Raw genomic sequence first — 23532 nt, forward strand, 5'->3', positions numbered from 1 at the left:
TGCATGCCTAGAGCCCGTGCTCCACAACAAGAGAAGCCACCGCAATGAGAAGCTCGCGCACCGCAACCAGAGAAAGCTTCGCAGCAACGAAGACCCAACACAGCCAAAAATAAAGATTTTTTAAAAAATTTATTTTAAAAAAATCACACGCAAAAAAAGGAGGGAATGGCAGGTGAGGGTCAGGAGACAGGAGACAATGCTGTGGAGCGGGGTGGCGGGAGGAGAGTAAACCGATTATTTGAAGAGGAGGAGAAAGTGAAGGGAACAGGAAAGGCTGTTTTTGTTTGTTTGAGGATGAGGGCACCATGGACATTCACTTGTTCAGTTAGCAAACATTTATTCCTGTTGAATGTTCACTTCTGGGCACTGAGGAGGTAGCGGTCAAAGTCCCTGCCCTCATGACATTTCTGTTTTAACAGGGGTGTCAAGCAATAAACAAGAAAGCCGTTGAGAACTATATAGTTGTATGTGGACGTGGGTTCTACTGAGCACAAGCAAAGTGGGTGGAGCGTAGAGACGGGGTGGAGCCGGCGATTGTGGGGAAGCAGGAAAGGCCTCCCTGAGGAAGTGATACTTCAGGAGGGACCTGATCTTGTGAGACCTTGAGGGACTGTTGATGGGATGCAGGGGTGGGGCTGAGAGGGTCTTGAGCAAGTGGATGGCATGCTCTCCTGGATTTAAGTGGAGATGGAAAAGGTCGTGGAGAGGGAAGGGGCAAGGGGAGATGTCTGCCTTTGCCGGCAATAGGCCCAGGGCTGGCCGTGGTGGTAAGGAGAGATCTTCTTCCTCTGAAACAGGAGGATGGGCTCTGAGGAGGGTGGGTGTCAGGAGAGGGACGTGGATATGGGGTGAGCTCAGTGGGCAAATGTGAGCCGAAGGTCGAAGAGTAGGATTAATGGAATTACAGTGGAATCGAAGCATAGAGTCAGAGGCAGGGATGCTGGCGTTTGGTTTCAGAGGAGGAGTGGTCCTGTGATACCGAAATCCTGGGTCAGCCATACCTCCAAAAACTATTTTAAGCCCTGGATGGCTCCACAAGCTTTGGAATCAGGCCAACTTGGGTACAAGACCGTTTCTACCACCAACTGATCGTAGGCAAGTTGCTTAATCTCTTTAAGCCTGTTTCCTCATCTGAAAATGAGAATCATAGTACCTGCTTCATAGGGCTGCTATGAAGAAGAAATGGAATACCTTTTGGCCAGCCCTTGATTACCTCCTGTCTCTGAGATCTAACCCCTAACCCCCAGAGGTGGCCCCCTGCAGCTGTCTTTGTACAGTGAGGCTCTGATCCTTGAGACTGCACTCCCGGGAAACAGTACAGGTAACATAAAATGTGGCACAAGCTCTGATCCCACCTGCATTGCCCAGGTTTCCAAAGCACAGCATAACATAACATGGTAGAAACTACCTGGCCTTCGGTCATAACAGGTACTGTCTCCACAGGGCAAGTGATCTTCCAGTGTTAAGAAACTGTTCTGTATGTGTGCGTATGTGTGAGTGTGCAGTGTGTGAGGTATGTGTGTGGTGTGTGCGCCTGTGCACGGCGGGGGGTGAGCAGAGCTTCCTGTCAGCCCCTTCCTGAACCAGTCAGGTGGACAAGGAAGAGAGACCGAGCCCAGCTCTTTCTCTGGGGCCCTGTGACCTCAAGGATCAGATGCCCATGTCAGTGTCACGGGGCCAGAAAGTTCAGGTATCAGACAGACTGGGTCACACACTGTACTCTCTCTCTGAGGTCAGGTTCCTTCTTGTGCTATAGCATTTGTAGAGGAAGCTGAACACTTTAAGCTCTGAGGGGCACATCCTGCCTGAGCGTGTCTGAGCTCTGGCCGTCTTAGACCTCGCACCTAATCTCACACCTAAGAGGCAGCCAGAGGTCTAAAGAGGAAGTGGAAGGGGGCCTAGCCCTGGGCAGTGGGCTCAGGAGGGGACTGAGCCAGGGGCTGGGAGAAATGTGGGGGGCAGGTCTGCACCTCCTGGTCTCCCTTGAGGTATCTGGGCTTCTCTAGGAGGAGTTGCTGGGGCATCAGGGTCCCCACAGGTTCCTCAACTCTTCCCCAGGCCCCAAACCCACAAGAGCCACCTGGCCACTATCGAGTCTCAACTTTTCTTCTCTTCCAAAGGAAGGAAGGAACCCACCTCCCACACAGCATCTCTGGTCTGAGGAAATGCAGACGCTGGGACATATGGCTGATGGGCCATAGCCAGTTTCAGTGACATCAGGCACCCTCCCCTTCCCTCCCCGGGACAGGGCTTTCCCAGGAGGTGGGGTGAGAAGGCTGGCCACAGGCAAATTTTACAGACTCAATAGAAGATAAACCCTTTAATTGTTTCTGAAAAAATAAATCTCAGTGGATCTTTCCTTCCCGAAGACATGTCCTCTAGAAAACGGTGGTTCCTGTGCTTTTATAAGATAAACTTTCAGGGGACTTCCCTGGCCGCCCAGTGGTTAAGACTCCGCACTTCCACTGCAGGGGGCATGGGTTCCATCCCTGGTCGGGAAACTAAGATCCCGCAGGTGGTGAGGCACAGCCAGAAAAAAAAAAAGATAAACTTTCAGAAAAATATTTCCGCAAAAATAACTTGTTCATAAAAATGATGGGTCTTCGGTGGCTCAACATCAGTCAATGTCCACTTCTAGAAACAGTGTCATCAACTTAGCTGTACAAAGGGAAGGAAACACCTCATGTCTCGCTCAGTCTATCCCCACCACTGGCCCCATTTGCTCCCTCTGGGGTCTGTTGGCCTCGCTGCATCTGTCTCTCTCCTAATTGGACATCCCAGCATGTCCATCTGTCCCCATTCTGCCCACTCACGTGCTGTCAGCCTCTCTCAGACATCCAGTGGAACATCAGGGGAAACGAGTTCTGTGTGTCTGTCCTGTCAGGTAGCTTTGCCATCCAAGCAGGTTGGTGGGCCTGGTGCTCCCACAGGAAGTCTGCAGACCAAGCTGGTAGGGGCTTCCTTTTTCCAGGAATAGTTGCTACTTGTATGCTTTCCAGGTCACAGGTTGCCTGGAGCTGGGTAGTCAGGGGCACAGGCCTATCTGAGATGTCCTGCAGTCAACAGGCAAGACATGACAGGCGGGGGTCCTGGAGCCCAGGCCACTCCCTTCAGGAGAGTCACCGAAGATGCCATATCCCAGGGGAAAAGATGGGTCGTGTGTAAACTGTGAAGCAGGGGTGCCGAAGGGCTGAGAAGGGGGACTTGGAGCCCAGAAGATGCTGCTCCGGCCGTTCCAGCTCACAGGAGTCTCAAATTCAAGCGAGGCTGTAGCTGGTCCTCCTGTTGGAAAGGGAAGAAGCCAAAGGGAAGGATGAGGTGGGTGGGGCCCCGTGGAAGTGTCAGTGGCTGCTCCTTGTCTCTCTAGCAGCTCCTCCCCTTCTCAACCCTGTGAATGAAGCTAAAACTCTGTTCTTCCGAGTCCCACCAAGCAGTTCCCCATCCACCTGTTATTCCCCGAGTGTAGCGCATGATCTCAGTAAGATGGGCTGGAGTCCCAGGCCGTCCGCAGCAAGCAGTGAGAGACCCATGACAAAGCCACTTCCTGCCTATCGTGCGTGGTCCTCTGTATCTACAGGGACTCGTGTTTGTAAACGCGTGAGCGTCAGCAAAAACGTGGACAAGGCTCATGAACGTCTGCTGGACCAGACGTGTTGATACTGCAGCGCCTGCTTGGCCTCAGGCTCTGGGCTGAGCTCTTGGGACGCAAAAATGAAGAAAACAGACCCAGCTTTCAAGGTCCCCACAGTCTACTGGGAAAGCCAGACAGTGAGCAGATCACCCTTGGGCAGTGGGATCGGCGGTTCGCAGGGGGAAGAACAAGGTCAGAGAGAGCTGCTCGGTGCAGCCTGCGGCGGGGGGGCGGGGGGAGAGTGGAAGATGCTCCCAGGTTTCGGCTCCCAGGCTGGAGGGTGGTGCCATTCACCGGGACCAGGGCACAGCAGGAGCAGCGATTGGGGAAGAAGATAGATTCGGTTTGGGGCTCACTAAGACTGACTGCCATGCTTGTGGGACATCAGGTGGAGGTGACCAAATGAGAGCTGTGCACACCTGCATGCCTCCCGGGTGTTGGCAGCCCTCCTGTGTATACCCGTGTGCGAGAGGTGCCTACCTCCCAAGGGAGCGGGAGCTGTTCCGACTGGGCACCTTTGGAGTGGGGCCGACCATGAGGATGCACAGACCGATGAGGATCATGCAGGTGGGCATGGCTCCGATGAGGACCTTGAGGGTCACCACTACCTGTTCCGCCTGCTTGCAGGCTCCTGACTCATACCCCGCAAAGCTGGGGAAACACCAGCCCATGCATCCAGCTCAGAGCCTGGCTTCCTGACGGAGGGGACCCAAATGCCCAACCACCACGCTATCCTGAAACTTGGATACTTTCCTGGCCACATCAGCCTAACTATGGGGGACGGAGTGTGAGGGAACGAACAGACCAGGGAGGAGTTCAGAGAAAGCTGAGGATGTGGGAAGCAGAGGCTTCAGAAGGGGTACAGCCACCAAGAAGGGCCCCTCCCAGTCATGTGCACAGAGAAAGTAGGGTGGAGGTTCCCACACACCCTCCGGACCCACGGGTGACCCCTGGCTGGCTAAGGTGGGGGACTCTGCCCTCTGCTTCCCATGCCGCTAGTCTTTTGTGCCTCTGGTACAGCCCAGCTCTGTGACTCACTCCAGGCTGAGAGTGGAGATGCCCAGGGCGCCTGCACCTGAAAGCTTGGTGAAGAAGACATAGGATGAGTAGAAGATGGTCTCCAGCCCTGGGCCGTGCTGGTGCTGCAGCTGGAATTCATCCACCACATCTGGAAGCATGGACCTGGGGGAGGGGGCTGCAGAATTATCCCTTTTATCCGATACCTCGACAAGCCACCAGCCTGTGAGCTCTCTGGGGACAGAGAGTGAGTCAGATTCACCCCTGGGTCCCCGCTGCCCAGGACCGACCCACAGAGTCAGGCAATATTTCCCCAACACACAGCTGTCCACCGTTCCTGCCACCTGGTGCTCTTTCAGGAGGGCTCCACAGATGGTGCTGGCAGCCTCCATCTCCTGCAAGGGGGAGAGCCCCTCCCCAGCGCAGCCTGTGCACAAGGCCTGGGATAGCAGGTTGGTGTGAAGGAGGGATACCCAGTAGGAAGGACGTGAGGCTCCCACTCCCATTTCCCTTCACCCAGCCTACCAGGGTAGCAGCAAGGACACGGCAATGCTCACGCCAGATACAAAGGCCACGACGTATGCCACGGGTGCTGTGGGCATAGCAGCCAGCAGGATTGCAAATGGCACCATCCCCTAGGGAGACAGACACACTAGCTGCTCCCTCCACCTGCACCCCCCAGCTCAACTGCTCTTTGATTCACACACTCAACGCTCTACTGATGACACCTTGCGCCTGGTCCCCTGCTAGGCACTAAGCACGCAGTGAATATAGACGCGGCCCTGCCGGCCCCCAGGAGGCTTAGGCTCCAAGGTCACCGCCTCCCCCCCCACCAAATCCCTCCAGGCCTTGCTTCCTGCCTCACTCACAAAGATCCCGAAGGCCGACATCCTCTTCCCAAATCGCTGCAGAACCCACTCCCACATCGGGGTGCTCAGCACTGCCGAGACCTGTGAGCGGACAGAATCATCACAGCCCAGGACACGCCGCCTGCGCCTCTGCCAGGCCCTCAAAGCCCTGCCTTTTAGGAGGGACGCTCGATGTTGACCTTGCCACCTGTTTGGAAACAGTGGCTGTGAACTTTATGAGCCTGGCCCCAATTCCACCCTCTGCTGAAATGCAGGTGACAAAGACCACAGCAGAGTCCAGAACCCTGACCATCGGAAGTCCGGTCACATGTGTCACGTCAAGGGTCACACATCCCCAACTCAGGCCCCCAAGCGCCCTTGCCTCTACCGCCCCAGGTCCCCTCACCAGGATGGTTAGCACCAGGCTCTGCACATGGTCATGTAGCCGGGAGGCGTGTGCACAGAACAGGACCAGGTAGCTCTGCTCCACCTGAAGAGGTCGACAGGAAGTGGGCGTGTATGGGAAATGGCAGAAATGTGGAAGTCAAGGGCAAGGCCAAGGTCTCAAGTCTGGCCTCCCCTTTGGGACCTCAAGCGTCCGGTTCCTACCGCCATCACGCAGTCCCCTCCCCAACGAAGGACGCTTATCGCTGACACGGGTATAAATGCCATTCCTTGTCCCGCCCCCCAGCAGGGCTGAGAACCACCCCAGACAGCGTCAGCTTCCTGGTGTCTGGGCCCTGACCCTCCCCAGCCCCACAGGCTCTAGGCAGGTTCCTCTTCTCCCAGCACCATCCTCACCCGGCGCTTGCCAGCCACTGGTTTCTCTCTGGTGCGGTGGGGACGAGAGACACCTGAACCTACGCAGGGTCAGTATGGCCAGAGCCAAGCCAGTGGGGATCAGCCTGGCCAGAGGTACCTGAACGGCTGCCGAGATGAACAGGAAGGAGATGACCAGCTTCAGGTAGGGCGGGTGCCGCACTGTGAGCCGCAGCCCAGCCAGGAAGCTCAGGCCCTGGCCGGAGGCTCGGGCAGAAGCATCTGCAACACAGGAAGGGGGCATCTTGGCTTGGTGGAGTTCAAAACCAAAACCCACGCCCAAGAGGAGCCCGGCCGCAGCTTCTGCTTCCCACACTCTGCCTGCACCCCACACCTACCTGGTCGCTCCTTCACCCCCAGGCAGAGCAAACTACTGCACACGGGGTAAGTCACAGCAACCACAGTGGCTGCAATGGAGTAGAGACGAGTCTGTGGGACAGGACAGAACTTCAGTGGGGGTGATGTCTCCAACCCACGGAGGTGGGGATACTCAGGGGCCAGGCAGGAGTACCTCCCAATGGGAGCACAGGGACTCTCAGCCCAAGCCCAAGGATGCTGGGTGCCCCTCCTCCCAACCAGCGCAGTAGGAGAGGGAGATCTAAAGGCCCAGAGTGGTCCTTCTGCTGACCCTCTGCCTCCTGCAAGCATCCATGCCACCATGGGTCTAAGCCCCCTTCGCCTCTCTCTCTCTCTTTTTTTAAGCAAACGTTCATTGGGGCTGATTTCTGCATGCTAGACCCTGCGGTTACGGTGATGAATAAGTGATCCTGTACATCCACAATAAGGGGCTTGGAGTGGGTGGGGAGACAGATCCATGAGCAGACAGTGTGACGCATGATGACGCAGATAAACGTCAAAACCAGAACGGTGCTACCTAGCATTCAGAGGCAGACACTTATGTACTAAAATACATTTAAGGCATGCATGGGAGTACCAGTCACCCAATTCAGGATAGGGGTTGCCTTTGGTGGGGGAAGAAAGAGGGAGATGGGCAGGGCTTCACCAGTGTGTATCCAGCACAGTTGCACAGGGTCCCACATTCAGAAGGCACTGCACTTGGGAGTTAATCCTCTGCTGTCTTGAAATTCGTGATGATTGTATCTATGAATTTGTGTTTTGTAAGTGAAGTCGGTGGAACAACAGAGCTGGAACTACCAAGAGGCACCTGAATGCTACTCGCCTTGGCTCACACGAGGCTTCGCCTTCCGGGGTGGGGATGGTTCTCAGTCTCCTGCTCCCTACTTCTTGGCATCCCAGGCCCCGCCCGGCCTCCTGCTCTCCAACCCAAGGCCACTGCCACCCCCTGTTCCACCCTCACCCAGACAGTGACCCAGTAGCTTTGGGGAGGGCACTTGTAGAGGCCTCAGTGGGGCCTAGGCGTAGAAGCGGGGGAGGGTGAATCTGCAGGTCGCAATCCCTCTGATCCCAGGCTCGTAGCACCATGATGGGGTTTGAGGGCAACTGGGCAGAGTGTCTCCCCGACCCTGATTCAGGCAATCGCTAGACTGGGGCAGTAGACCATGGGAAGGGGAAACTGACTTCCCCGCTCTCTCTGGGGCTCTACAGCTTCACTTTGCACTGTACTCGGGCAAATTCTGTAGCTGGGCTACAGACGGGTCTGGGGATGGATGGGTACACAAGGACTTCATTGTAATGTTTTCTTACGCATGGTGAACCATGGGTGTTGGTAGTATTATTCTCATACCATTAATTCCCAAATGTTGGTGGAGGTGAGTGATGTCATTTGCTTAAGGAGAAAGGGCGGGAGGGCGGATAGAAGATGAACTTGATGGATAAATAGATGCACGTCCCCTAATTGCTGAAAAGGGACCTGCTTTGAGGAGACAGGAAGGGGTACTAACCCTTTCACACTGGGGGTGGGGTTGGCGTTGGCAGTCACCCGTTCAGGGATGGGTAGGACTGGTCATAGGTCAGGTTTTGCCCAGAGCTCTGCCAGGACACCAAACCGTTCTGCTGTCTCTCTGCCCTGTCCCTGCCTGTGGCCCTTCCCCACCCCTGTCCCTTCTCTGGGGTCTGCCTCCTCCCCTCCAGATGGCCTGCTGATCTGTTGTTTGACTCCATGTTTAGAAGGCACCCAGCAGAAGCAGATTTAGCAGGGAGGATGGAGGGCATGGGCTCAGCTACAGGAGCAGGGAAGGAATGAGAGGCCATGGTGTGCAGAGCTGAGCCCCCAAACAACCATGAAGAGACCTGGGGGAGAAACAGCCCTGGAAGAAAGAAGTGACCCCGAAGCGGGGGTCCCAGTGGGTCTGGGTAGCCTGGGCACTCACCGCGTTGGGGGAAACGGCCACTTGTCCTGGGAGCGCAGTCTCCTTGCACCTGTGGGACCCGTGGGCACCAGACACGATGAGTCCATGGACAGTGGCTCCCATCAGCGTCCCTGCCATCTCCAAGGTCATCCCTGGGACACAGCGTGGAGCAAGGTGACAGCTCATGGGGCCAGGGGCAGAGCCATCCCACCCCACGCACCCCACACCTGCCTGCACTCACGGTACACAGTGGCCGAGTCCCGCTCCCTGGGGCTGGGGGTCAAGAGCATGGTCAGTGCCGTGTAGGGCACCTGGAAGAACTGGGGCACCGGGCAGAGATTAGGATGGCGCCTGCCACCAGACTGCCAACCCAGGCCAGCAGCCAAGGGCAGGCCTGCGCCAGGCTGGCACATCCCCACTGATTCCCTCAACCTGGAGTTAGGGGCGGAGGGGCACCCAGCCTAGAGCCCACGAGAAAAGCTAATGGTCGGTGGCCACCTGGTAAGCAGGTGGGCAGCAGGGACCTGGACCCCTACCCCCAGCACACACACACTTCAGAGGGGCCTCCAGCCAGCACTGGGGTTCCAGGAGTCCAGGCCGAGGAAGGGGGCCACCTGCTTACCGTTGCCAGGGCCTGGAACAGGGAGTAGAGGGCTGTGTACCAGAGGCCGCGCAGGCTGGTGAAGGGGGGCAGGAACCACAGGAAGAAGGAGGCCAAGGCAATGAACGGCGTGCAGCCCAGCACCCTGTGGAAGCACAGCCCAGGTGGAGCGCCCCGTGGCACCAGGACAGGGGACGCAAAGGCTGGGCCTGGAGCAACCTCACCCCTCTGGGTTCAAGCTCTCGGCCCCTGGAGAAGCCCTGGGCTGGGGCTTTCAGGGTGGGAGCCATGGAGGGCACGAGGTGGCCGAGGGCGAGGAGGTAGCCAGGAGTAGAGGCTGGGTGGCTGGGTTGTGCCATTCCCTGTTCCAGGGGGCACAGGCAAGTCACATCTCTGTGAGACCTTCCAATACACCCAGCTCAGCCTGGCCGCATTCCTAGACCCCCAGGGCCAGGGCAGCGACTCTTGGAGGGTTTGTCCAGCTCTGTGCCACCAGGTGAGGGAGAGGTCTATGAACACCTGCATGACTCAGTCAGACCCAATCCATTCCTGTCACCTACTGTCCAGACTTGTCCTCTAACCATCCACTAAGAAGCAGATGTGACAAACACAGTGACCTCAAGCCAGGGGTGGGTGCCAGGATCCTGAGGACCATGGGGCTGCTCACCAGGGCATGAGTCGTCCAGACCCTGTCCTCCTGCTTCTGTTGATGAAGAACCCAGCCAAAGGGTCAGCAGCTGCCCCAGACACCTTCCCTCCAAACAGGACAAGTGACACCTGGGCAGCAGGGATCTGAAAGGGACAGGGGAGGGGATAGCCAAGGCCCGGCAGAGTCAGAGAGGGTGTCTAGGCCTGCCCGCCCATCAGGAGGAAGATCTGGGAAACTGGCAGGGGCCAGAGCCACGGTGCAAAGGTTTTTTGGTCTCTTCCCCAGGACAGGAATCCAGAGAGCTCCGAGGGCCTATGTGCACCAGTAGAGAAGCGGGAGGGAGTGATAGCTGTTCCCTAGCACATTCCTGTTATACTTATGCCCGGTCACTTTCAGAGAAGACTTGAGAGATCTTCCCCTGAAGGGCTCAGTGCAAGAAGGGTGCACTGAAGCTGACAGTCAAAGGCAGACCTTGTGTTTCACAATGAAAATGTTTTATTGATTTTTCTGATTACATAAATGATACACTCATTATAAACACATTCAAACAGTACAGAAAAATATTGAGCAAAGCTCATCTGAAATCCCACCATCCTGAGACAACTGCCAGGAACATTTTGATCATCCTGTCCTGCGTTTCCTTATGTGCATTTGCAATTTATAATTTTACACAAATGGGACCGTATCAGCTTCATTTTAAAAAATCACAGAAAGATAAATAAGTCATGGATACCTTATTAAAAAGTTCTTTTTTGTTTACCCTCTATCCTCCACCATTCCCTCCTATAGCCAACATTAACACTCTGGCGGATATCCTTCCGGAATTTACTTTCCCCATGCTCATCCTTTAATCATGTACAGAGGTATATACATCCATATACCCATGCACCCACATATATGGGGCATGTTTTTGTTTTGCTAAAATAGGATCATTTTATATACCTTTCTCTAAAACTAACTTTTCTCACTTGACAGTGCATCATGGAAATCCTTCTGAGTCAACTGGTATAGATCTAACTCATTCTTTTGAGTGACTAAACAGTAGTCCATTATGTGGATATAGCCCAACTTATTTTCCAACTACTTCTATATTTGGGGGCATTCATGTTGTTTCCCACTTTTCCACTACAAACAGCCTGCAGTAAACATCCTTGAGGAGGTTGCCCTCAATAGCATTTGGTTTCTTCTCAGGCTTGGGTCAGAAGTACCATCTACCAAGGATGATGGGGGTGGAAGTAAAGGTGGGGTGAAAGGACCAGACACCAAGGAAGATGGAAGCAGGGGGCCCCCGAGGCTGCTGCCCACACTCACCTGGGCCACATCGAGCAGGAAAAGTTGCAGGTAAAAGGCTATGGCGCTGGAGGCCACCTGGTTGGGGACCCCTCCAATGCCGTAGCACACCTTCGTACAGAATGAGAGGCGACCAGCTCCGCTGTCCTGGGGGAGACACAGGAGCTAAGCCCCCACAGACACACAACAGCTCCCTCCAGCCCCCTGACTTCCAAAAGCATCCTGAGGTCCCTATGTCTTGAAGGCTTTTCCAGCAACCTCTCAGTCCTAATTTGTCCCAAATCATCTTAAAAGGAAGTGAGACAGAAAAAGGAAAAAAAAAAAATCCTAAACCATGACCTCTAAGCATTTCCAGGGAGAAGTTCTTCCTTATATTTCCCCACAGTGCTTCCTGCTGCAGTCTGTTTTATTCTCCAAGTCAGCAAGCCAGAGTGAACTGGGGGTTAGGAGGCCCCTAAATTTGCCACCAGCTTCCTGTGTGGACTTTGAATAAATCACTTTATCTCTCTAAGCCTCATCTGTCAAATGGATATTCCTGCCAACTTCAAGGGATTTTTTTTTTTTACATCTTTATTGGAGTATAATTGCTTTACAATAGTGTGTTAGTTTCTGCTTTATAACAAAGTGAATCAGTTATACATATACATATGTTCCCACATCTCTTCCCTCTTGCGTCTCCTTCCCTCCCACCCTCCCTATCCCACCCCTCTAGGTGGTCACAAAGCACCGAGTTGATCTCCCTGTGCTATGCGGCTGCTTCCCACTAGCTATCAATTTTACGTTTGGTAGTGTACCTATGTCCATGCCACTCTCTCACTTTGTCCCAGCTTACCCTTCCCCCTCCCCATATCCTCAAGTCCATTCTCTAGTAGGTCTGTGTCTTTATTCCTGTCTTACCCCTAGGTTCTTCATGACATTTTTTTTTCTTAGATTCCATATATATGTGTTAGCATACGGTATTTGTCTTTCTCTTTCTGACTTACTTCACTCTGTATGACAGACTCTAGGTCCATCCACCTCCCTACAAATAACTCAATTTTGTTTCTTTTTATGGCTGAGTAATATGCCATTGTATCTATGTGCCGGATGTTTTGATGAGCAAATGAGGCAATGGCTCCAGGAGCTGATGGTTAAACATTCGGGACTTTTGCAAGCCAGTGGTTACTGGCAGCCTGAAATCGGCCACGGTGAGAGTATTTACACCACAGAAATCAGTAAACAGCAAAAAGCAGAGTTTTGTTTTTCTGGAGAGACTGTTTACCAACCCACCACTAAAATGAAGTAATGCTTATGACCCCAAATATATGTGTGTGTGTGTGTATATCCATATATATATATATATATATACACATATATCCCTAAGCTACCCAGTGAACTCCAGACTCAAATTAAACTGTCTACTCACAGCCCCACATGGTTGCCAAACAGGCATTTCAGCTTAGCATGGTCAAAACACAGCTCCTGATTTCCATCCCATTGTCTTAACCTCTTAACCCTGTCGTCCCCATTGCATTAAATAGCTCCAATGTCCACTCAGCAGCTCAGACCACAAACCTAGGAGTCATCCTTGATTACTCTTTCCCAATTCCCCTGTCTAATCTATCAGTGAGAGCCTCCTGAGTGGCTTCTCTGCTTCTACTCTTGTTCCCTACTATCCACTCTCCGTCCAGCAGCCCAACTGATCTTTTCATAACATAAATCAGATTGTGCCTCATCTCTGCTTAAAACCCTCTAACAGCTTGCCATTACAGTTTGAATAAAACTCCAAGTCCTTCCCATATTGCCTACAGGCACCCACCCTATCAGCTCCCATTCCCTTTCCCACCTCACTTCAGATAGCTCTACCATGGTAGCCTCCTCCTTCTTGTTACTCAAAATGACCTTTTCTGTTGCTGCCTCAGGGCCTTTGCACTTCCTGTCCCTTCTGTCTGGAAGGCTCTTCCTCCCGGTCTTTGCAAGAGCTGACTCCTTGCCATTCAGGCTGAAGCCTAAATGTCATCTCTTTAGAGAGGGCTTCCCTGACCACCCAAATCTCTCTCAATTGTACTAACTACAGGATATATTCTTATTCATTTCCTGCCTCTCCCCACCAGCATATAAACTCTCTGAGAGCATGAACTATATAACTTTGATTCACCACCATGTCCCCAGTACCTAGAACAATGCTGGGCATATAGACAATATATATATTTGTTAAAAGAATAAATGCCATGAAGACACTGTGGAAAGTGCTATTTCTTCCATAGACGCTGGGAATCCTTCTTTTTCATCTTTTGCCCGGAGATGGGAGGGGGAGTGGAGAGGACCATGGCTTCACCCATTTTTGTATCTTGCCAGACACCCCAAATGAAAGAAAGGTCTTCCCAGATAAGGGTTTATCAAGTCCTCTGCACTCTTCCTACCCACACATGAGGCAGGATGTGGTCTCCTTTTCTGATATTTTTGTGAACTCTATTTCAACTTCCAGAAAGCTTAACAACAGGCAGAATCCAACATGATAACTCTCCCCCCACCCTGCCCCCTCCATAATGGGACTCTGGTTTCCCACTAAACATACCTATCAAGTTTCTGATACATAGAAGGCACTTGAAACAGACATTCCAGCTGAAACTTGGTATATGATACAATCTTGGAATCTTGAGGAAGGCAGTTTTACCTACCTAAATCATAAGCCCTTCACAGTCACCTGAGATCAAGTTTCAGAGTTAGACAAATTCGACAAATTTGAATGCAAATTCTGTCTGCCATTTCTAGCTGTGTGACCCAGGACAAGGTACTCAGTGTGCCGAGCTTCATTTCCTCACATTTAAAATGGGGATAATACACCTCATAGGGTTGTTATGAGAATTAAACGCTAGCATTTCATGGACCATGTTTCCCCTCTAGCTATTCCTCACCCTGAGTTTCTAAATTTCCCTGGGAAGTGAGAGTCCCCAGAGGGCCTCTTAATCTTGCTTGCTTTCTTGGAGGCCACAATCTTTTGCTCCGAGGTGCTGGAGAGGAAGCACTGAGTCAGCATAGGGAATTGAAGCCACAGACAGAATGAACGCGTTGAGCACAGGGCGGGCAGTGGATTTTTGCACTCATCAGTAAAGTTCAGACGTCCTAACTCCTCTCCAACACAGCCACCCTGAATGACATGCGCCCCAGCCCCATCCACGGGGTGGGGGGAGGGGGAATGCGAGGGGCTGAGGGCGCCCCTAGGTTCCCGCCTGCCCGCTACCCTCACTTGGGAGCCTGGTTGCCAGGAAGGACATCTCTAGAGGCAGTCTCCTCAAGGAGAGCCCGGCGCCTGGAGGAAGCCAGGTTTGAGAGGGTCGCTGTGGCTGCCCGCAGCACCTGCCCGGAGACTGGGGAAGGAAGGCAGCCTCCTCACGCACCACTCAGCGTCCTGCCTGCCCAGGGTGCAGGCGGCCTGGGGAAGACCTGGAGTGCGGTGGACAAGAGCCCTAGACTGGCCCTGGACCTGCCTGACTAGGTGAAGGAATCAGCAGCTTACTTCGCTTGTCTAGGACTCGGTTTCCCATCCTGTTCTCTTTGGGGCTCCCGAACACCCTCAAGCCTCTCGGCTCTCAACTGTCAAACTCCACCAGGGTCAGTTCAACAACCTGGAGGCTTGCCGAGGCTGGCTGAAGGCCTACGCCCAGACGCCCGGAAGGTCCCCGGGGCCCCTCCGGCCCAGCGCCCGCTCTGCGCCTGGCTCAGCCCCCGCTCCCCTTGATTTGCGCTCACCGAACCGGGCTCCAAGGTGTGCGCTTCCGGCGGGTGCGGCGGCGTCTCAACTGGCGGGGCCAGGGTCCCTTCGGGGGACACTGCCATTGCGCACGGCTGCACGCGCACTGCGGCCGTCGCCCTCGGTGTTATCGCCCGGCCGCCCCCGCAGGGAGGGCGGCTCCCGGGCCGAGAGGGCGCGGCGCGAAGAGGGGCGGGCTAGCGGGCGCGCCCCGGGCCGGGGGCAACGCGCGGCAAAACGGGGAAGCCGCGAAGTGCGCGGGTTCGGTTTCCCGAAGTGAAAAACGCCAGAGCCCACATTTGCCGGGGGAAAGGCTGGCCAAGTCACTCGGGACCGTTTTCCTTGGGGTAGGTCTCCGAGGGAGTGAGAGCCAGCGGCCGTTCGCGCTAATCTCGCCTGCTAAATCCTCGTGAAAGTCGACAAACAAGTTCATTAGAAAAACGAAGCAATAGAATTGACCTGCTCAGACTAAGACTATGACTGAGTAGGCTTACAACCCTCTTTAAAAAACTGATACAGGATGCCCGAAATACACATTCTCCAGCCTCATACAGATAATGGGTATGGCCATGTAACTAAGTCCTGGCCAGTGAATAAAAGCTGAGTGGTGTAAGCAATTTCCCAGAAAGGTCCTTAAAAGGGAAGGGGTCACATCATATACAAAAATTAACTGAAAACCCACCACAGACCTACGTGTAAAGGCTAAAACTATAAAACTCTCAGAAGAAAGCAGGAGCATATCTTCATAATCTTGGGTTAGACAAACGTTTCTTAGATAGGATGCCACAAGCATAAGTTGAACTACATCTAAATGAAAAACTTTGTGTTGTAACCTATGCAACCAGTGAAAAGACGACCCACAGAATGGGAGGAATGTTTGCAAATCATAAGGATTTGTACTGGAATATATAAAGAACTCAAAACTAAACAGTAAAAAGATAGCCAATTAAAAATTAGGTGAAGGATTTGAATAGATATTTCTCCAAGACAGACAAATGGACAAAAGGCACATGAAAAGATACTCATGTCATTAGGGAAATGCAAAACTACAAGATACCACTCCACTAGGAGGGCTATAATTATATAAAAAGACAGTAACAAGCGTTGGGGAGAATATGGAAAATCATACATTGCTAGTGGGCATGTAAACTGTGCAGGTGCTTTGGAGAAGTTTGGCAGTTCTTCAAAAGTTAAGTATGAAATTATATGACCCAGCATTTATTCCACTCCTGAGGATGTTAACAGAGATGAAAACATGATCACGCAACAACCTGAACACAAATGTTCATAGCAGCACTATTTTTAATAGCTAAAAAGTGGAAACAACCTAAATGTCCATCAACTAATGGCTATTTAGGATGTTAGGAATATTCATACAATGGACTATTATTCAGCAATAAAAACGACATGGATGAACCTTGAAAACATTATGTTGTGAATAAAGCCAGTCACAAAAGACCACATATTGTATGATTCCATTTACATGAAAATGTCCAAATAAATAAACCTATAGAAAGAATGTAGACTTGTGGCTGTCTAGAACTGAGGGTGGAGAAAGACTATTAATAGGGTTTCTTTTATTTTTTATATTTATTTTTTTGCGGTACATGGGCCTCTCACTGTTGTGGCCTCACCCGTTGCAGAGCACAGGCTCCGGATGCGCAGGCTTAGCGGCCATGGCTCACGGGCCCAGCCGCTCCGCGGCATGTGGGATCTTCCCGGACGTGGGCACGAACCTGTGTCCCCTGCATCGGCAGGCGGACTCTCAACCACTGCGCCACCAGGGGAAGCCCCATGGGGTTTCTTTCAGAGATAAAAATGTTCTAAAATCAGATTGTGATGGCTGCACAATCCTGTGAATATACAAAAAACACTGAGTTGTACACTTTAAATGGGTAAATTGTAAGGTATGTGAATTACATCTCAATAGCTTCTTTCAAAAAGGGAATGGGTATGCTTCTTCTATTGGATGAAATGATGAAATGCAAATGTGATGGCTGGTGCCAACAGGCTATCTGAAGACCTCAAGTTAACTGGTGCTGAGATCCGCAGATTAACAATACTGGAGTCATGACTTTTGATCTAGCAGCTCTGAACTGCTTCCCTCTGGACTTCTGCATGGGAAATAAAATAAAATGTATTCTGTAAGCCATTATTATTTTGGATTTCCCATTACAGCTAAATCTAACCTGAAAGTATACACTACCCAGTATAAAGCAAGTCATCCCATTTTCTATGCCTCAATTCCTTAATCTAGAAAATGCGTACCTTCAGTTTCCTTGATTGCAGCCCTAGCAAATAGTGCAAAGATAACTAGACAATGCATGTGTTAAATATTTAATTTCTTGGAAACTAAACAAACTCAAGATGAGTTTCTTTGGATAATTTACGTTTGAACACGACACTTTATATGCAATTTCAGCAGGTTTGGAAACACTTCACTCACAATACTTATACTGTGTTGCATGTACTACCACAATTTTACTTTTGAAGGGAAGTGGGCAACAGAATAAAAACAAAAAACACCTCCCTCCCTTTTTTGCACAGAAATGTAACTAAAAGGCATTTTTTTCCCTAACAGTTACTATTCTGCTTAAAGTGATGGTATATTCCTAATGCAATTTTTAAAGACAAATAGACTTCAATAAATAAAACAGGCCAACAATAATCAAGAAGCCTGTCTTTTGAAACAAAACTAAAGACTGATACACTTCAAAACATCTGAAAGGATGCACACCAATATGTTATTAGTAGTTATCTCTGAATGGTGGAATAACAGGTGAGCTAAAGATCACTGTAGCATAACTGTATAATTTTCTCCAATGAATATGAATTATCTGTGCAAAAAACATACAGTTAAATCAAGTGACAAAGAGCCAAATATTAGTCTACTGAATAAGCCACTTCTATCTGAAGATTCAGTGTGATGAGCAACGTTTAAATTAAATGGTTTGTACTAAGAGTAAAGGGGTAAATCTTACTAAGGAGTCTTCATGCTAGTTCAACTAAGGACACAAAGGATGGTGTAAGAAATAAACACAACCATTGAGTTAGTATTAAAAATATCACATTTTAACACTTCTGAGTACTAAATGAAAGTAACATTGGTTAAAGTACCTGGCAAACAGAAAGCACCTAATAAATGTTTGTTGATTCTCAAACTGAATGACTTTGCCAAATAAAAATGACAAATGCATCCATATGTAACTATTTCATAACAAATAAATGTAAATTATCTCACTGATCCTTTTAATGAACAGTAAGTATTTCATCTTCAAGACAACAGTTCTTTAACCATTAGCAAGATTGCTTTCAAAATACTTTAAGGCACTGAAATAGATGCATACATAATTTCAACACAATTAAGTATAATGAAAAGTATTCTGAATGACAGAAGTATATAAAATAAATAAGATCACCTTTAGAACCTGGATAATGCATAGTAATTTAACCAATGAATTAGAATCTGTAAAATTAGATATGTACTTCTGCATATTACCCCCAACAATGGTTTTAAACTGATTGATGCCACTTTTGAAACAACTACTTAGGTCAAATTATATTCCACATCTAAGATGCTGGCTTTATTTTCAAGTTTGCCTTCCCTTGCTAAATTCAGTTTGTTTTCTGAAGTCAACATGTTTTGGGTATTCTACATATTTAATTAACAACTTTAGAATTTTAAACTTTAATGTAAAAAGCTTTATCAGATGGTTCTCACTTTAGAAAACCTTTAAGAATATCATCCACATTAATTAGAGTTTTCACAGTTACAAAAATGAGGGTTCTTGCTGATGACAGGTCTTTCTCTACAGAACTTCTCACTGGGGTGTATTCTGCATGTACACACAAGAAAACCTCTAATGTGTCTTCTGGTTATTACTATAAACTGGAAAATCCACAAAGGAGGGCTTTTTATATGTACAAGAAAAATATTTCCAACAAGAAGCCCCTTTATAGAAATATATGGAGAATCAAAAATTGACTTATATTTATGCAAATGAAAATTATAAAATGCTTCATGATAGGCCTACATGAAACATTTTCTTACAGATTCTTGAAAATATATTAACAATGACTTACGTTACATCTGATTTTACCATCCCCTCATTTTTTTTAAGAATGCCATTATTTTTGTTTTACTAAAGAGACGACTCTACCACAGACATAAACGTTACAGACAATAAATATTTTCTACTATATAACTGTTCATTTCTGAGGGTAAATGACAAAAGGAAAAGGCTCTCCTTTGTTCTCCCTCTCTTCTTGATAAAAAGACCTCTACCACCTAGAAGGCTGAGAGCTAGAAAAGGAAGCATTCTCAAAATGAACTTCAAACATAAGATATATCTTATAAATCAGGTCGTCTAGTTATGTGTATATTTCCCTTTTGTTATCCCTGAGCCTTTAATAAAAACCTCATTTAAATGTTGCAGCCTTGTCTCAGCTGTGCTTACAGAAGATAAAGCACAGGTTTATCTCATGATTAGTTCAGAATTAAAGGGTGGGAGGACAGTCTAAGAACAAACTGGTGGACTACAATAAAATTTAAAGGTCTAACAGTCCGATTTCAGTTGAGTCTTGCACTGTCCATGATGCAGCACACAGGTTTTATTTTATTAGGGTGGAAGCTTAGTGCAGGATTTCCTGAAGACTGGTTCTCCTACTACATACCTAAGAATTACTTGGGATTAAAAATGTAGACATCTGGAACCCATCCCAAATACAATGAATTGTTAAAATGTGTGTGGTAGGTGGCAGGTAATAGGCATTCTGAAAAGCTTCCCAAGTGATTCTTACATATTAAGGCCTGAGAATCACTGCAAATCACTGCTTTATAAGATTAGCTCTTGCAAGGGTTCTGCAAGGTCAAAACTATTTTCATAATTATACTAAGACGTTATTTGCTTTTTTTCACTTTCTCATGAATGTACAGTAGCATTTACTATAGGCTACATGATGTGTGATACTGCAACAGACATACAGAAGCAGATGAGATTCCATCTGTCTTCTTTAAATCAGACAGTAAAGGTATTTAGAAAAAATGAAATACAATGCCACGTTTCTCACTAAATCTTTTTAAATTTTGGAAAATAGACATTTTTCATAAATATGTTCTTTATATTAACACGTTTATTATTTTTAATGAATATTTTATAACTTTTTTATTTTAAATATATTAGTATTTATAACCCACATAAACAAAAGTCTTGAGACCAAAAAGTTTGAGAACTGCTCTTTCCAGCAGACATCCAGTACCCTATGAACATTACTGCTGTTAGGCATGGCCACTTAGTTCCTTGGCACATTCAATGTATATTTCACTTTAAATATGATTCAATAGATCGTCTGCAAAAGCTTCTTAAACTTATTGTCAGGCAAGGGGATTTAATCTGACAGGGAAATACTGAAGTGTAACCAGTTTTAGTTAAAAATCTAGCATGTTTTCCTTACTGACATCATAATGTAATAAATCCTTTAATATATAAATGGGCTGTGTGATGTATGAAATAGAAAACCATACTTTACATGACGCATTTAAAAAATGTTAATTAGTAACGTGACAACACTAGCATTAGATTCTATGTGAGTGGTGGCAAACAAATGGCCCGCTCCAAATGTTAACTAAGAACAAACCCCTAATTTTTTTTTTTTTTTTTTTTTTTTTTTTTGGCGGTACGCGGGCCTCTCACTGTTGTGGCCTCTCCCATTGCGAAGCACAGGCTCCGGACATGCAGGCTCAGCGGCCATGGCTCACGGGCCCAGCCGCTCCGCGGCATGTGGGATCTTCCTGGACCGGGGCACGAACCTGTGTCCCCTGCATCTGCAGGCGGACTCTCAACCACTGCGCCACCAGGGATGCCCCCAAACCCCTAATTTCTGAAAGAAAATAAAGTAGGGGATAAACTGCGGTTCCTAGAGAAAAAAGAATTCTTTTAAATTTATACGTTTAGAAAATGTTGAAATGTATGTCAGCAGATTGATACTGACATTATACTAAGCCACACAATTTTATTCTTAAATGAAAATACATCCCAGATATTGTTGCCAAGTTAATATTTGAGTGTATCTTGCCACTAGACAATGCAAATTGGGAACACTTCTGAGGGTGAGGCATAGCTGTGGTGAAAGCAGTTCCTTTCAGCCTTTTGATTGTATCTCAGATATAAAAAAATTGCATTGATGTTTTTAACCTGCCATGTATAATTTTTTAATGTATTGCTATTTAAAAAAATCTGAGACAGCTAACATTTAAACAAATCACTGCTGTTTGGGAATGATGTTTGAATGAAAGATGCTATGAACATATTTGCTAATTTATACCGTATTAAGATTTTAAATGATATAGTTATTTAATATATCTTATGTTAAATAACTGGTATTTGAAAATAAGTCTATTTTTCTTTCTGAGTAGCCTTCTGGGAAAAGTTCATTGAATATAGTTTCCAGTCATAGTTTATTTTCCTAACTTGTACTTATTTTAAAATCTTCTCGTCAGGAGGGAGTTAAATAGTGCAAAGCTCAGCAAATCTGACTTCCCCCCCATTTTGGTGTACATGTCCACTTATGACCATCATTTTTCTGGAAACCTTCCACTTAGTGTATCAAAAATCAATGTTATAAAAGTTCTTTAAAAGGTTCAGCGGTTTTTTTGAGTCTCTGAATGATTACAGCATTCTGTAAATTGGCTTCTTCCAGTGTGAGTGTTTCATCTAGTAATTTGAGGAAAGGAAGAGCTGTTGCCAGGGAAAAGGGAGGACTTCTTTGTGATCCTTGGTATTTTTCGATGAAGTCTTTGATGTGGCTTACCCTGTAAAATAGCACAAACTATTAATATAATTTTATGAAAACCTGAATTAGTTAATTTAAGGTAATAACTTGCGATGATACCTGGCTATGTTAATCCAGAATAATCAAATTATGTTGATGTAACTACTCACTTGGGCTATCTTTTAAAGGTTCACCCCTGATAATAGTCAGGAATTACTATTCCTTATCTTAGATGTGACAAGGGTATTAGAGTTACATTTTGAGTCTCTATTTTTTAGAAACACATTCTGAAATATCTACATATGAAACTATATGAAATCTGGGATTTGCTTAACATAGTTCAGTGGGAACTGAGTGATGATGGATCATTATATCATATCTTTGCTTTTGCATATGCCTGAAAGTTTCTATAATAGAAATATCTACATATCTTGCTCTGAATGGATCAGAAATGGTCCAACCAGTAATCCTACACAGACACAGGCTGTACCTCTTCAATACCACATCAGGCTGTGCTTCAAATCTAGTTAAGATAATTCTTAAACCAGTGCACGTAGATTTTCAGTTAGTATAATAAACACTATAATGTAATATAATCACTGCAACCTTTTTTTTTTAATAACAGTGATTTTTAAAAAATTATTTATTTATTTTTGGCTGCATTTGATCTTCGTTGCTGCACGCGGGCTTTCTTTAGTTGCGGCAAGCGGGAGCTACTCTTCGTTGCAGTGCACGTGCTTCTCACTGTGGTGGCTTGTCTTTGTTACAGAGCACAGGCTCTAGGCGTGTGGGCTTCAGTAGTTGTGGCACATGGGCTCAGTAGTTGTGGCTCGCAGGCTCTAGAGTGCAGGCTCAGTAGTTGTGGTGCACAGGCTTCGTTGCTCCGCGGTATGTGGGATCTTCCCAGACCAGAGCGCGAACCCGTGTCCCCTGCATTGGCAGGTGGATTCTTAACCACTGCGCCACCAGGGAAGTCCTCCCAATCACTGCTATCTTGAAGGTAGCTCAAAGTTATGTTCATGTAAGTATATGCGTGTGTATTTAGAAAGGGAAAGTACGTATACAGTTCATCGAAATTAAGATGCCACTGGGAGTTCCCTGGTGGCCTAGTGGTTAGGATGCTGGGCTTTCACTGCCATGGCCTAGGTTCAATCCCTGGTCAGGGAACTGAGATCCTGCAAGCCAGGTGGCACGGTCAAAAAAACCCCCCTGAGATGCCACTGATTCTAAGACTTGTCATTTTATATACTACTAAAATTTTTAAAAATCCAGATTATGACAAAATAGTTTCTTAAACACTTAGAATTTTTATACTTATTGAAAGAGCACTTTTAACTAATTTTCACACAAACATTCATCAAATCACTTACTTCCATAATAAGATTAGAATAAAATGATTAAGTCATTCCTAACAGTTGAACGTTATTCAGACTCAGATCCTTCAAATCACTTCTGATTCAGTTCATTGATGTACATGTTTTTCCATATAATACTCCCTTCTGTATCATCGGGTGTGTTGATGATACAGCAGTACTTTGAAAAGTGCTCCACTACTGTCTCTGGGATGATCTTTCATTGAGCTGACACCTGTTCTGCATGCTTTGAGGCAGATGCCAAGGCAAAGACAATTGTGTCATTACTGCCATATGGCCAACAAGAAATTATAAGGATGTATCCCCATTTCAGAGATGCTAAAATGTGAAAAAATGTGCAAACAAGAATTAATGAAATATGACATCACCAAAGACAGAATTTTCCCATTCAATCAAATTCACCAATTGCTACTCTGTTAATCTGTGCAGGTTACCAACAAAATCAAGAAAATGGTCACTTGTATTTATTGGGTACCAAAAATTGGATAATGAAAGGCTAAAGCTTATGGCAAAGAATATAAATACAAAAA

General features: G+C 47.7%; 2 protein-coding genes across 16 annotated transcripts in view; both read right to left on the bottom strand.

Moving 5' to 3' along the window:
* Positions 1-177: 177 nt before the first annotated feature.
* MFSD2B (MFSD2 lysolipid transporter B, sphingolipid) lies at positions 178-16227 on the bottom strand. Of its 8 annotated transcripts, XM_027113723.1 has the most exons (14): positions 14858-16227; positions 11147-11272; positions 9854-9978; positions 9208-9331; positions 8827-8905; positions 8607-8737; positions 6654-6744; positions 6416-6537; positions 5903-5986; positions 5518-5598; positions 5174-5283; positions 4670-4813; positions 4112-4282; positions 3140-3282 (listed from the first exon to the last, which is right to left on the bottom strand). In XM_027113723.1, the coding sequence occupies exons 1-14, from the start codon at positions 14942-14944 to the stop codon at positions 3258-3260; spliced, it is 1500 nt and encodes a 499-aa protein (XP_026969524.1). In that variant the 5' UTR covers positions 14945-16227; the 3' UTR covers positions 3140-3257. The 8 variants fall into 8 exon arrangements, with proteins under 8 accessions (XP_026969526.1, XP_026969523.1, XP_026969530.1 ...); XM_027113725.1 differs by lacking the exon at positions 4112-4282 and having other exon boundaries at positions 178-3282; positions 4707-4813; positions 8827-8858; positions 9208-9219; XM_027113722.1 differs by lacking the exon at positions 4112-4282 and having other exon boundaries at positions 178-3282; positions 4707-4813.
* Positions 16228-16546: 319 nt separating this feature from the next.
* The window catches only part of UBXN2A (UBX domain protein 2A), a 40443-nt gene continuing 33457 nt past the window's right edge, over positions 16547-23532 (bottom strand). For 4 of the 8 annotated variants that reach the window (XM_027113733.1, XM_027113732.1, XM_027113734.1 and 1 more), the window contains one exon: positions 20819-21669. In XM_027113733.1, the coding sequence (XP_026969534.1) occupies positions 21477-21669 (193 nt within the window). In that variant the 3' untranslated portion in view covers positions 20819-21476. Of the gene's footprint in view, positions 16973-20690; positions 20739-20818; positions 21670-22999; positions 23321-23532 lie in introns of those variants that run through there. The other 4 variants (XR_003434158.1, XR_003434157.1, XM_027113736.1 and 1 more) reach the window with 4 other exon arrangements.

This window comes from Aethalodelphis obliquidens, unplaced genomic scaffold (genome assembly GCF_003676395.1).
Source record: "Aethalodelphis obliquidens isolate GAN/ISIS:26980383/991018 unplaced genomic scaffold, ASM367639v1 scaffold12, whole genome shotgun sequence".
NCBI lineage: Eukaryota > Metazoa > Chordata > Mammalia > Artiodactyla > Delphinidae > Aethalodelphis > Aethalodelphis obliquidens.